The sequence below is a fragment of the Pelophylax lessonae genome (genome assembly GCF_965119305.1).
Source record: "Pelophylax lessonae genome assembly, chromosome: 3".
Lineage (NCBI taxonomy): Eukaryota > Metazoa > Chordata > Amphibia > Anura > Ranidae > Pelophylax > Pelophylax lessonae.
This window is the reverse complement of record NC_138770.1, coordinates 32,661,208-32,673,622: the sequence shown is the minus strand read 5'-3', so window position 1 is coordinate 32,673,622 and position 12,415 is coordinate 32,661,208. Positions and strand designations below refer to the sequence as shown.

The 12,415-nt window shown below is 44.8% G+C and overlaps 3 protein-coding genes across 3 annotated transcripts in view; 1 reads left to right on the top strand and 2 right to left on the bottom strand.

Moving 5' to 3' along the window:
• The window catches only part of LOC309550274 (uncharacterized protein), a gene marked incomplete at both ends in the record, with an annotated part of 1,476,097 nt that overhangs the window by 625,671 nt on the left and 838,011 nt on the right, over window positions 1-12,415 (top strand).
• LOC309549916 (uncharacterized protein) overlaps window positions 937-12,415 on the bottom strand; it is a gene marked incomplete at its 3' end in the record, with an annotated part of 179,893 nt that continues 168,414 nt past the window's right edge. The window contains exons 6-8 of the mRNA XM_082250405.1: window positions 8,451-8,598; window positions 6,903-7,042; window positions 937-945 (exon numbers count right to left, since the gene is read on the bottom strand). Coding sequence (XP_082106531.1) covers window positions 937-945; window positions 6,903-7,042; window positions 8,451-8,598 — 297 coding nt within the window. The remainder of the gene's footprint in view (window positions 946-6,902; window positions 7,043-8,450; window positions 8,599-12,415) is intronic.
• On the bottom strand, window positions 5,832-12,384 carry LOC309549924 (uncharacterized protein; the record flags this gene model as incomplete). The annotated part of the gene is made up of 2 exons (XM_082250411.1): window positions 5,832-6,506; window positions 12,196-12,384. 2 exons carry the CDS (start codon window positions 12,382-12,384, stop codon window positions 5,832-5,834), a joined length of 864 nt encoding a protein of 287 aa, XP_082106537.1.

Here is a 12,415-nt window from a genome sequence, read left to right as displayed (position 1 = left end):
TGTTATTTAACTTTTATTTATTTATTTAGGGGGAGGCACCAGAGAGTTTGAGAGATACAGACAGGTCACAGACTGTGACCTGTCTGTCACTGTGATCATAGAGGCGCGGCGCAGGCAGCCTCTGTTCTGTCACTCACTGCATCTAAGACTGTCAGGGACTCGGAGGGAGACCCTGACATATCACCAGGTCAGTTTTTAAGCATTGCCACGGACGGCTGGGCTGGCGCCTACACGGAGACCAGAGCGGCTGCACAGGCGGCGAAGGGACTCAGGAGAGGGAGAGTCTAAGAAGGAAACCAGCGGCTAGGCGGCAGCGCGCTCTAGGTGACTGCCTAACTTGCCTAGTGGTAGCGCCGGCCCTGCATATAACACATCTTTCCCACACATTCTTTATTTTTTTCCTGCCATATTTTGTGATTTTGAACAAAACAATCAAGCTTTTAGCTGGACTGTTTTCAAGTCCAGCCCTGACGTTATTTGATCTTAGTGAATTTGACACTGCTCATAACGTTTCTGATGGATTTTGCAAATTGATGCTCTTTTTTTGTTCATAGCGCAAAAAGTAAAAATCGCACAGGTGATCAAATACCACCAAAAGAAAGCTCTGTTTGTGGGAAAAAAAGGACGTCAAATTTGTTTAGGTACAGAGTCGCACGACCGCGCAATTGTCTGTTAAATTCACGCAGTACCGAATCGCAAAAAAGGCCCTGGTCAGGAAGGGGGTAAAATCTTCCGGGGCTTAAGTGGTTAAAGTGCGTCTCTTCGGGGGGCAGAACCAAGCATGATCAGGCTCTCACCTAATTACGTTTGATGATGCAAGTTTCAGGCAAGGGATGCCCGAGTGTTCCCGTTTTGGTTTATATTTGCTCCCTTGAACACAAAATCTTTATCATTGTGTGGCCATGCACCTGTTAATTGTTTGCTGAACCTTGTTTGTTATTCTTTCTATGAAAAACGAATAAAACTTTTAATTAAAACACTGACTCTAGAACTGTAGTTTTCTTTCATTCGGCAGACATTTAATCTAAAGCAGGAGGCCGGACTAAATGCAACTCATTGCTATCAAATGAAGCAGACAAGATTGTCCAACTTGTAGAATTATTCTTTAGGATAGAATCAATATTCTTCACCCCAACTTTCAATGCATTCGAAGAGAGGCAAGGGTTAAGGCAGGTTCACAGGCTACAACTGCAGACAGATATACCCCTTTGGGACAAGTCCAATACATAAAGTTACCACCAGAAGACCCTAAACCCCCCAAAGGTCCCACCTAATTATCATTAATGAGTATACCACTGAAGGACACAGCATCCCCCAATGGCAACTCCATGTACAAAGTACAGTATATGGCTAAGCTCATGAAGGCCACGTCAACCAAATAGGTGACTCAGTATGCCTAATCTGACATCCTGCAGTACAGATAGAAGTGTTCTGGTTGGGGTTTGAACTGAACAACCCAGTGCTGCAAGGTGATGACCACTAAGACATTCCGATGCTCTGTCTTTCTGTTCAATTTGCACCACTCTTCTAGCACGAGCTTCTAGCTTAAACATCATAGGGAAAAAAGGCAATGCACTCCTTTGGAAGTGCTAAAAATACTTGCATTGCAGTTACCTTTGCAGGAAAGGAGGTACAAAAACCTGCTTATAGACCATCCTCATCTTCCTTTTAGGAATTGTTTGAAGAGCTTTAAATTGGTCAGTTGACTGGTCCTGCAAGGGAAAAGCTTGACATTGTCAGAGTTGAGCTCCTTGCACAGGGAGAGTTGTAACAGACTCCTTTAGAGTGTCTTGACTACTAGTGGCAACCTGTTGGTAGGGGTCATCTTCCTCCCTGGATGTCTGAACAAAGCAGGAAATTTATACCGGTTTTGCCTGTCAACCACCAAAGGCCCAGTCTACGGTGTGCATAATACATGCAGATCTGGAGAGATTTAATAGAAAGTGTCCATTAGTCAGCTTCCCATACACCAGCTTTATGAGGCCTGCAGAAGGGCTGACAATCCAGGAACAGTATCAGTAAGGAAGACGCTGCCCCCTCCAGCTATAACCTGCATAGAGCAGCCACAGCAGAGAGGGATTAGGCTGCAGCGGCACAAGGACCTGTCACAGTAACAAATAAATCCATGATAAACAGACACGGTGCAAAGGAGAACTCCATATTGTTAGGAAAAAAATATTATACCATATATAATTGCTACTCTAGCTATGAATTAAAAAAAAAAAATCGCAATTCAAACTACGGCTGCTAAAGTCTCCTAAGCTGTCAGAAAAGACAGTGTAACAGTTGTTTGTTTGCTAGGTGAGAAAAACCCGTAAGGGGTTAATTACTGCTAAAGGAATACTGACACTGCAGCTTCTCACATCAGAGCACCATCCCAGCAGGTGAATAATCAAACAGACCCTGCCATACAGATGTAGAGCCCTCCTAGGTAGGTGCTAGAATGAGTGGATATCGTTTTTGGTTTCTCTGCCTAACAGGGACACAGCTCATGCTGTCTTGATGATTCATACTGATCCAATAGCCATGGAGTATATTGGACAGTGGGTGGAAACCTGGCAGATCATGGATGTCTGTACAGCCCTGGCCAATTAGAAGGGGATGTGCTCCAAGGCATGCTGGGTACCTGTATTTATATCTGAAGAACACATGGGCTCGTAGTCCAGTCCAGTCTACCTCTAGGGACAGAGGTCTAAGTGGGGAGGGGGCTGCTGCCTCTCCCTTGTAGAGGCTGCCATGCGGCCTAGGGTGGGGACCTGAGGGCCTAAAACATTGAAGTTGTAACCCATTGGTACTTACGAGGGCTGACTGAGGGAGGATGTCTGTGGATCCTGTCTGGTACTACTGAGGAAGACTGGTGTGTGTGCTCCAAGAGCCTTGTGGGTATAGACCCCCCACAGGGGATCCTTGGGACTTGTGCTGTTAGATCTTCCTCTGGGTGCTAGAAGTCAGTTACTGGGTGCAAGCCAAAGGAGACACTGGCTAGTGTCTTGAAGAGGCAAGGTTCACTGAGTTCCTTCACCTACAAAGGGACTTGTTCATCCCATACAGGTGCTATATGGTCCGGCAGATGATCTGCATTACAGTTCTATTGAGAGAGTTGTCCTCACCTGTGAATAGTTATTTGGAGTATCCTACTAAATCCCTTCTCTTATCCAAAAAAAAATGTGAAACTACAGATGATCACAAGGAACCACTGTCATATGTGTGGACTTTAAGGGCAAAGCATGAGACAGATAACAACTACATGGATTTATCCTGAAATAACATTTATTGATTTATCTAAAACCAGATCTCAATAAAATGACAAAACTGGCCCCGAACTGAGCTCAGCTCGTACACAGGAGATCAATGTCTCCTACTAATTTCACTCATGTACATCATACATATATAACGATAAGTTGGTATATATCATAAGGTTCATGTATGTATAGATATTTCCTCTGTTCACAGGTAAACGCATTTCGCACAAGGCTTCTTCAGGACTATGAAGATGTACAGAAAGTTTTCTCTTATAAACAGACTCAATATTAGTGTTTCATAAACATAGAACATCATCTGTATTTATGTACATCATAATAAATACAAACATAGCTTAATAGCACACGGCCTTCCTTCCAACCCCCAACAAATTAACCCGACCTGGGGCGGACACAGGGGGGAAAATCAGACCAAAATGTGTTGTATATATAGGTATCTGTCCTTATGATCCTAGGTACAAGATAAAATATATATGTGTAGTAGTGTGAGGAGTAATTACATTCTCTATTCTATATCTATTCATACAGAAAGGAGGAAGGATAATCACCTTATGAGGATAGTATATGGGTGTCTCTCTCTATAGGGGTCACCTAGGTATATGATCAAAGCCCATCTTGTTTATGACTCATAGTTAGTGTACTCTTATCTTTAATAATGTAGGTTTCAGCCTACCTATAGGTTAGGTATATCTCTTGGATATACTTACCGCCCCTTACCTATGTAAGAAATGTCAAATGGAGGAGGAGCCTGCAGTAGTTATTTTTTAATAAAGGATTTTTCAAAAATTGTGTGTTTTTATTATTTTTTGACACTTTTTTGGTGAATAGGTAGGGTAATTTGTTCCAGATACTCATTCACATGGGGGGGCGGGATCTGGGGGCCCCTTGGTAAAAGGGGCTTTCAGATTATGACAAGCCCCCTGCCTGCAGACCCCCACAAGCACAGGCCACGATTGTGGGGAAGAGGTCCTTGTCTACATCAACATGGGGACAAGGTGCTTTGAGGTGGGGGGGGAGGGCTTTCCTGACCTGCTGGGCTGCATGCCGAGATAAAAAGGGTCTGGTATGGATCTCAGGGGAGAACCCATGCTGTTTTTTTTTTTTTTATATATTTTGGCCCCTGAAGGGCCTGGTATGGACGAGGGGGGGCAGGGAGAGCAGGGGGACCGAACCGTTTTTTTCCATTGCTGGCATTCTTTTCTTTCCATTCATCTATCAGTGGGGAAGCCCGCTGACTGCTGATGAGTCATGGTTGGTAAGGATGCAGGCGGGCGGCCGGCTTCCCGGCTTGCTGCTTAACAACCAGCTATTTCTTCACACAGAATTTGCATCGGTCGATCGTTTTTTTTGACTGATCCGAACTCGAATCGTTCCGAAAAGTTGGAATTTGTTAGAAAATGAATAAACAAAACAAATTTTAACAGATTTCAACAAAATGTATTACAATTTCATTTGGAGATTTGGATACATCCGAATCTAGGAATACCCAAAAATGTGTCAGAATTTGTATTCGCACCGAAACAAATTTCATATGTCTAACACTTAATGGCCACCCACTAACAGCTGGGCTCCCAGCCAATGCAAATGGCCGCCGATAGCAGGGCCCACTCTCCAGGCATGGATCCTCTACATCAGTGTTTCTCAACTCCGGTCCTCAGGGCACACTAACAGGCCAGATTTTAGTTATTACCTTGGGGAGATGCAGACTAGAATACTGCAATCACTGAGCAGCAAACGATATCACCTCTGATGTATTTCAGTTTTCCTTCAAACCTGGCCTGTTAGTGTGCCCTGAGGACCGGAGTTGAGAACCACTGCTCTACATATGTGTGCCATAACACCACCCCGCTGATAGCTGGGGACTCAATGACCACTCGGGACATCCTGGAAGACTTCTGGATACCAAAGGAAGCTCCTGACATCCAGCACAGCTGCCCAGCACCAGACCCGCTCACCAATACTTCCAATAGGTAGGAAAACCTCATACAAAAATGGTCCTATAAGTGAGGAGGACAAAAAAGGAACGCAGCCAATGGCTTATCCTAAACATTTATGGGGGTGGGGTCTTATGGGGGGAGGAACGAGGGCAGGGCTACCCAAACGTATGCTGACATTGACATCTGTCAGGAAAGCACATTATGGCCACTAGATGGAACTGACCATTATAGGAAATCCCATTTCACCATGACTGGGGGAATGCAGGTCACATTTCATCAATACATTTATAACAACCAGATCTGTAAATGTTTGTGAAATCTTCCCGCACAAAATGTACTCAGCCAATGAAAGGTAAGGACTCCATTTTTATTTTTCTCCTGCTATCAATGGCCAACACAGGACAACACTTCATCCATGTCTTTGGTGATTTCTGATCTCATGAAGTGTTTCTTACATGATGGAGATCAGCCATGGAGTATATCTGAGGTGTATATCAGGGTGTGCTTCTTCCCCAAATGTCCACCAACATTCATATAGAAGACATTTTCCACACTCAAGGCACTAATACACCTCCAGGGTTGTGTGGGACCCCTGATGTACAGGAAGACAGGACTTCAGTGAGGAACAATTCCCTCACTCAGGACAGGAATACGGTTTCTCCCCCATGTGCAATCTCTGATGTGTGGAAAAACTGGACTTCTGTGCAAAACATTTCCCACACTCAGGACAGGAATACGGTTTCTCACCAGTGTGCGATCTCTGATGTTTTAAAAGATGAGACTTCTGTGTAAAACATTTCCCGCACTCAGGACAGGAATACGGCTTCTCACCCATGTGAGATCTCTGATGCTTGGAAAGAGTGGACTTCTCTGAAAAACATTTCCCGCACTCAGGACAGGAATACGGCTTCTCACCCGTGTGAGATCTCTGATGCTTGGAAAGAGTGGACTTCTCTGAAAAACATTTCCTGCACTCAGGACAGGAATACGGCTTCTCACCAGTGTGCAACCTCTGATGTTTGGAAAGAGCGGATGTCTGTGTAAAACATTTCCCACACTCAGGACAGGAATACGGCCTCTCACCAGTGTGCGATCTCTGATGTGTGGAAAGATGGGAGTTGTCCGAAAAACATTTCCCGCACTCAGGACAGGAATACGGCTTCTCACCAGTGTGCAATCTCTGATGTGTGGAAAGAGTGAACTTCCGTGAAAAACATTTCCCGCACTCAGGACAGGAATACGGCTTCTCACCAGTGTGCGATCTCTGATGTGTGGAAAGAGCAGACTTGAATGAAAAACATTTCCCACACTGAGGACAGGAATACGGCTTTTCACTGGTGTGAGATCTTTTATGCACATTAAGATTGCCTTTCAAACGGAATCTCTTCCCGCACTCAGAACAGGAGAACCTCTTATCTTTTGTCAGGACGGCACCGTCCCTCACAGTCTGAGGTTCCTCAGGATAAGAGGAATACGATGGTCCGGCACTGTCCCTCACAGTCTGAGGTTCCTCAGGATAAGAGGAATACGATGGTCCCGCGCTGTCCCTCACAGTCTGAGGTTCCTCAGGATAAGAGGAATACGATGGTCCGGCACTGTCCCTCACAGTCTGAGGTTCCTCAGGATAAGAGGAATACGATGGTCCGGCACCGTCCCTCACAGTCTGAGGTTCCTCAGGATAAGAGGAATACGATGGTCCATCTACACTGTATGGTGCCGGATGGACATTAGAAGTAGCCGGGTTTTCTCCTGGACTATACTGTGTGATGTCCTCATCTTCTACTTTACAGTCTGGAGACAAAGTGAAACAATCCTCTGAGGTTTTCCTCATCTCCCGTCTATGTACTAAAATAGAAATACAAACATTATTACTTGACATCCGCAGATTGGTTCCCCTAAACCAGGACTCCGCCCACATCAGGCAGCTTTGTCTCTGAGGATCTTACAATTCCCCCCTCAAGGTAACTAGTAAATGGGTCCTCTGATCTCCTACCAGTTCATTTCTTTATTCATGGACCTTAATCAGAGAGTGAGGAAACAACGGGAACTGTCTTTTATAGGAGTGACAGTGATGAGGGGATTATAGTCCCCTCCCCCTCTATCACTAATTGCCATCTTTCCAACACAAGAAGTCCCGCAATACCTTATTTAGTCCATGATTTAGTCATGAATAACAGCGGGACTGAACCCCACCAGAGGTCAGAGAGTGAGGATGGGGGGAGAAAAACCAAGATGAAGACTGAATTGATCCTGAAGACCATATATATCTCTGGGGAAGTCCAATCAGGATGCAACGCATCAGATGGGAGTGGTTTGAGGACATCATCACGTTAGGCGGAGTGCCCTCAAGTCACACTGAGACTGATGCTTGGGGAATCTGCAGTGATTGTGTGTATTCAATGCTGGATTGCTTTTTTAACCTTGTGAGTACTTTTCTTATCCATGTAATAAATATAACAGTGAGCACTATGGAGTCTCTTTATCTCTAGTAGTAGGAGCTGGCTACCTAAAGAGGAGGCTCCGCCTGCATGTACCTGAAGGTGTGTCATTTCATGCTGGGTGTGTCCTCTTTGTATGGAGCAATGGGGTCTGAAGAGGTGAGAGTACACCTGGAATTGCAGAGTGGGGCACTGTCAGCTTATTCTCCGTGACACCAGAAGGGTGGATTTGTGGCTCATTCATGTTTACTGTGGATTGTAAAACTGTTTGCGACTGTTCACCAGTGTGCGTGTCTTTTCATGTCTTTTCTTCAAGTTTTTGTGTGTTTGTGTGTAACAGTGTGTGCATTGTATAGATAGAATATACAAGGCTCAAAAAAATGACAGGAACTCAGTGACTTGGGTGTGAGACTATACAGACATATCCCTCCACCCGGCACAGCCAGCAAATAACAGAGCAAGTAACCCCGGGAGAATTGTTCTGTCAGAGATCTTGCTAGACCTGGGCATGGGGCAGAAGACCCAAGGTACATACCCAAGGTGTCTAGGCTGAGCAACGTCTATGGTGAACATCAACATTTTACTGCCAGCTGAACCCCAGAATCTCCATAAATCCAGTCTAGAGACATAAATTGTGTCTGCAGCACAGAGAAGGAAGATTATCCGAGAGAAATACAGGAATACAGGACGGGGAACACAGCTCAGGAAAGTGACCAGGGGATTACAGGCTAATATCACCCAGTTCCCCCCCCCCTACTCTGGACCAATCAGTGAGCAGTATGGGTGGAGGAATGTTTTTAGTGTTAATGACCCACCTGTGCTGATCTCTGTAGGAGTGTCCTCCTCTATAAATGTCCCCGTTATTCCATCCTCCTCCATAGACTGCTGATCATCCCTCACATATGTCTCTTCTTCTTCTTCTTCTGCTTTAACCTCAAATTCTATATCGATTGGATCTCCACTCTAAACCAAGAAAATGAGAGAGAATATCATCTGGAAGATATAAGCTTACATAAAAAAAACACACACATCCCCTCCACAAGTCCATTTTCTAGATACTCCATCCCACCAACCTTGTAGCATTGAGGGATGGTGTGACCTTCCTGTGTGGAATCCCCGGAATACAGAGGACAGGGACATCTCTCTGGTGGGTTCCTGTAGCTGGATGACTCCACCATGGTGTCCTGGTACAGATCTTTGTGTACTTCCTCTATGACCCCATCCTCATCCTCCTCCTCTATTATTTCGTCTTTAACCTCAAGTTTAGAATCTCTCAGGTTTCCACTCTGAATATATGATAAAAATGACATCAATGGTAACAATGCAGATAATGTACAGATCCTAATGATACTATCAGTGATTGTTCCTCATCTACCTGATGATGGTGAGGGATGGTGTGATCTTCCTGTGTGGAATCCCAGGAATACAGAGGACGGGGACATCTCTCTGGTAGGTTCCCATTACTAGAACCATCTGAAGAAAACACACACACACTGTTGGGGACCATAAACCAGGTGAAGACAGAAAGTACAGTTAAAAAAAAAAAAAAAATCACACCTTTAATGAAATAGAAAAAAAATAACAGTTCAGGAATGCAGTCAAAAACAGAAGTCGGGATTTGGATGCCAGAGAAGGTAATCAGAGGAGCCGGGGTCAAGAAACCAGAAGTCAGCATAGTCGGAAGCAAAAATCAGGAACAGGAATATGAAGAGAAGTCAGTCAGGGCAAGTAACACACAGGAACACACTGCAGATCATAGACCAAGCAAGGGCAAGGAGGAAATGAGCTCAGCTGCTTCAAAAGCAAAAAAGGGGCTGGCTGTAGGCTGGACTAATGAGGCAGGAAATGGTAACCAGGTGAGTCATTGTGGTGACAAGCGGCTGGTAGTTACCCAACAGCTAAACAGCTTCTAAACACTGAAAGAAAAGAGCAGCTCGCTAACTATCAGGAGCCCAGCCCTGACAGTACCCTCTTCCCCAACAATCCCTCCCCCTTGGGGGAGCACAAGACTTGAGGGGAAAATGTGTATGGAAAGCCTGGAACAGGGCAGGAGCATTTATGTCCGAGGATTAGACCCAAGAGCGTTCCCCTGGACTGTAACCCCTCTGAACTGGATAGCGTATGTGTCCACTAAACCTAGGGGAGTTAATGATAGATTGAATCTCATATTCCACATGGTTGTCAACCTTAAGCGGGCGAAGGTGTAGTACTGAGGTGGTATAGCAAAAACACGTAAGGAAACATGGAATACATTGTAAATATGAACGTTGGAAGGAAGATCTAATGTGTAGGCCACTGGGTTAACCTTACCCTCTCTCCAACTTAGTAGGAGGATGCAGGTAGGCGTCGGTGGTCAACATGGTTTGTACCTCTCTCTGGAGTGTTGCAAAGATTCTTGGACCTGCACCTAAGTGGAACAAAGTTCCTGAAGATGTTGCTCTAACGCAGAAATGCCTTGCGGAACAGATGTATCAGGCAACATAGATGGCTAGTTCACCATAAACTGAGATAATCAGGAGGCGGCATTGATGGTGCTATTGTGAGCAAACTCCACCCAAGGTAACAGGTCCTACCAGTTGTTATGTTGGTCAGAAATATAGCAACGCAAGAGCTGCTTCAAGGCTTGGTCGGCCCATTCTGCAGCCCCATTGGACTGTGGGTGATATGCAGAGGAAAAGGAAAGCGGAACTCCCAACTGTGCACAAAAGGCTCCCCAAAACTTGGACACCAACTGGCTAGCCCTGTCCGATCTGATAACTTTAGGTAACCCATGTAACTGAAAGAACTCTCCAGTGAAAATGAATGTCAGTTCCTTGGACACAGACAACTTCTTTAGAGGAATGCAATGTGAAATTTTGAAAAATGGTCAACCACCATAAGAATAACTGTGTTGCTATGGGAATTGTGTAAATCCATAATAAAATCAATAGACAAGTGGATCCAAGGCCTCTCTGCACTGTGTATGGGTTGAAGGAGGCCCACTGGAAGGTGTCGTGGTGTTTTATTCTGAGCACACACAGGACAAGCGGCTACAAAGCTGGTTTCATGAGCACGGAGACTAGGCCACCAGCATTGTTGAGACATAGGCCTTGTGTCTTAACAATATGTCCATACGCCGTTGATTTTTTCCTGTGTTCCCAGCTGTCTTAGGTGAATGGTAGGTCTGGAGTAAAATGGTGCGGAGATTCTCGGGTACAAAGCAGCGGTCATGAGGTTTTCCAGGAGGAGAATGGATCTGAGAGGGCATCATTCTCTCACCCAAAGGTGAAGTGAGACTAGAAAAAAATAGCCAAAATGCAGTCCGAAGGTATCACAGGAGTGGGAACAGACTCCATTTTGGAAGAGGAGGAAAACTGCGGCAATAAGGCATCTGCTCTTATATTCTTTGTATCAGGTATGAATGAGACTATGTAATTGAAGCTTGACAGAAAAACGTCCCACTGAGCCCTTCCAGGAGATAAACATCTAGTCTCAGGCAAGAATGAAAGATTCTTATGGTCAGTCAAAATCAGGACCAGCACAGTAGTACCCTTGATGAGATGCCTCCCTTCTTCAAGAGTTAAAATTATGGCTAATAATTCTCTATCCCCAGTTTCAGAATTTCATTTTGCTAGTGACAATTTTTTTAGAAAAGTAGCCACAAGGATGGATAGAACTCTCAGGGGTAGGAGGTTGAGACAGGAAAGCGCCTACTCCAGTCTGAGACGCATCAACTTCAAGAATGACGGGTAACATGGAATCAGGATATTCCAGCACTGGAACTGCAGCAAAAGTGGCCTTGAGGGATTCAAAGGCTTTAATGGATTCCGGGGACCAATTCTGTGGGTTGCCCTCTTTTCTGGTCATACAGTATCAATGAAGGGGTTTGACCAGAAAAGAGAAATTACTCATAAATTTCTGATAATAATTGGCAAACCCAAGAAAATGTTGTAGAGGACATAGACCTATGGGCCGAAGCCACTTTAGGACTGCAGATGGCTTCTCTGGGTCCATCGAAAACCTGGCAGCACAAATGACATAACCCCAAAATTGAACCTGTTCATGGAACTCGCACTTTTCCAACTTGCAATAGAGGTTGCTTTCTCTCAACTTCTGTAGCACATGGGAGAGACATCTGTGTGGAGGTTCTCTAGGGATTTAGAATATATGAGAATATCATCCGGGTAAACCACCACACATTACGGCAGCATATCTCAGAGAACATCGTTAATAAAGTCCTGGAAAACTGCAGGAGCGTTGCAGAGACCAAAAGGACATTACGGGGTATTCGTAGTGTCTGGTCCTAGTATTAAAATTTCCATTTGTGGCCCTCTTTAATCCTCACAAGATTTTATGTCCCTTGCAAATCGAGCTTAGTGAAGACCATTGTTCCCTTGAGGCAGTCAAATAGTTCTGCTATCAATGGGATCGGATAAGTATTTTTAACATTAATGCGAATGAGACCCCTATAATCGATACAGAGACTCTGTTGACCACTTTTTTTTTTTCACAAATAAAAAGCCAGCACCAGAAGAAGAGGTTTTGTGGATGAACCCCTGGGATAGTTAAATCGCAGCATACTTCTCCATTTCCTTCTCCTCTGAGACAGACAGTAGGTAAACCCGGCCATGAGGAGGAATGGCACCAGGGTTGAAGGTCAACTGTGCACTCAAAAGGCTGATGTGCCAAAATACCGGCCTGACCTTTGTCAAAGATATCACAGAATTCATGGTACTCTTCTGGCAATAAAGAGACTGAAGACGTGCACATGATCTTAATCACTTTCTAAAAAGATTAGTGC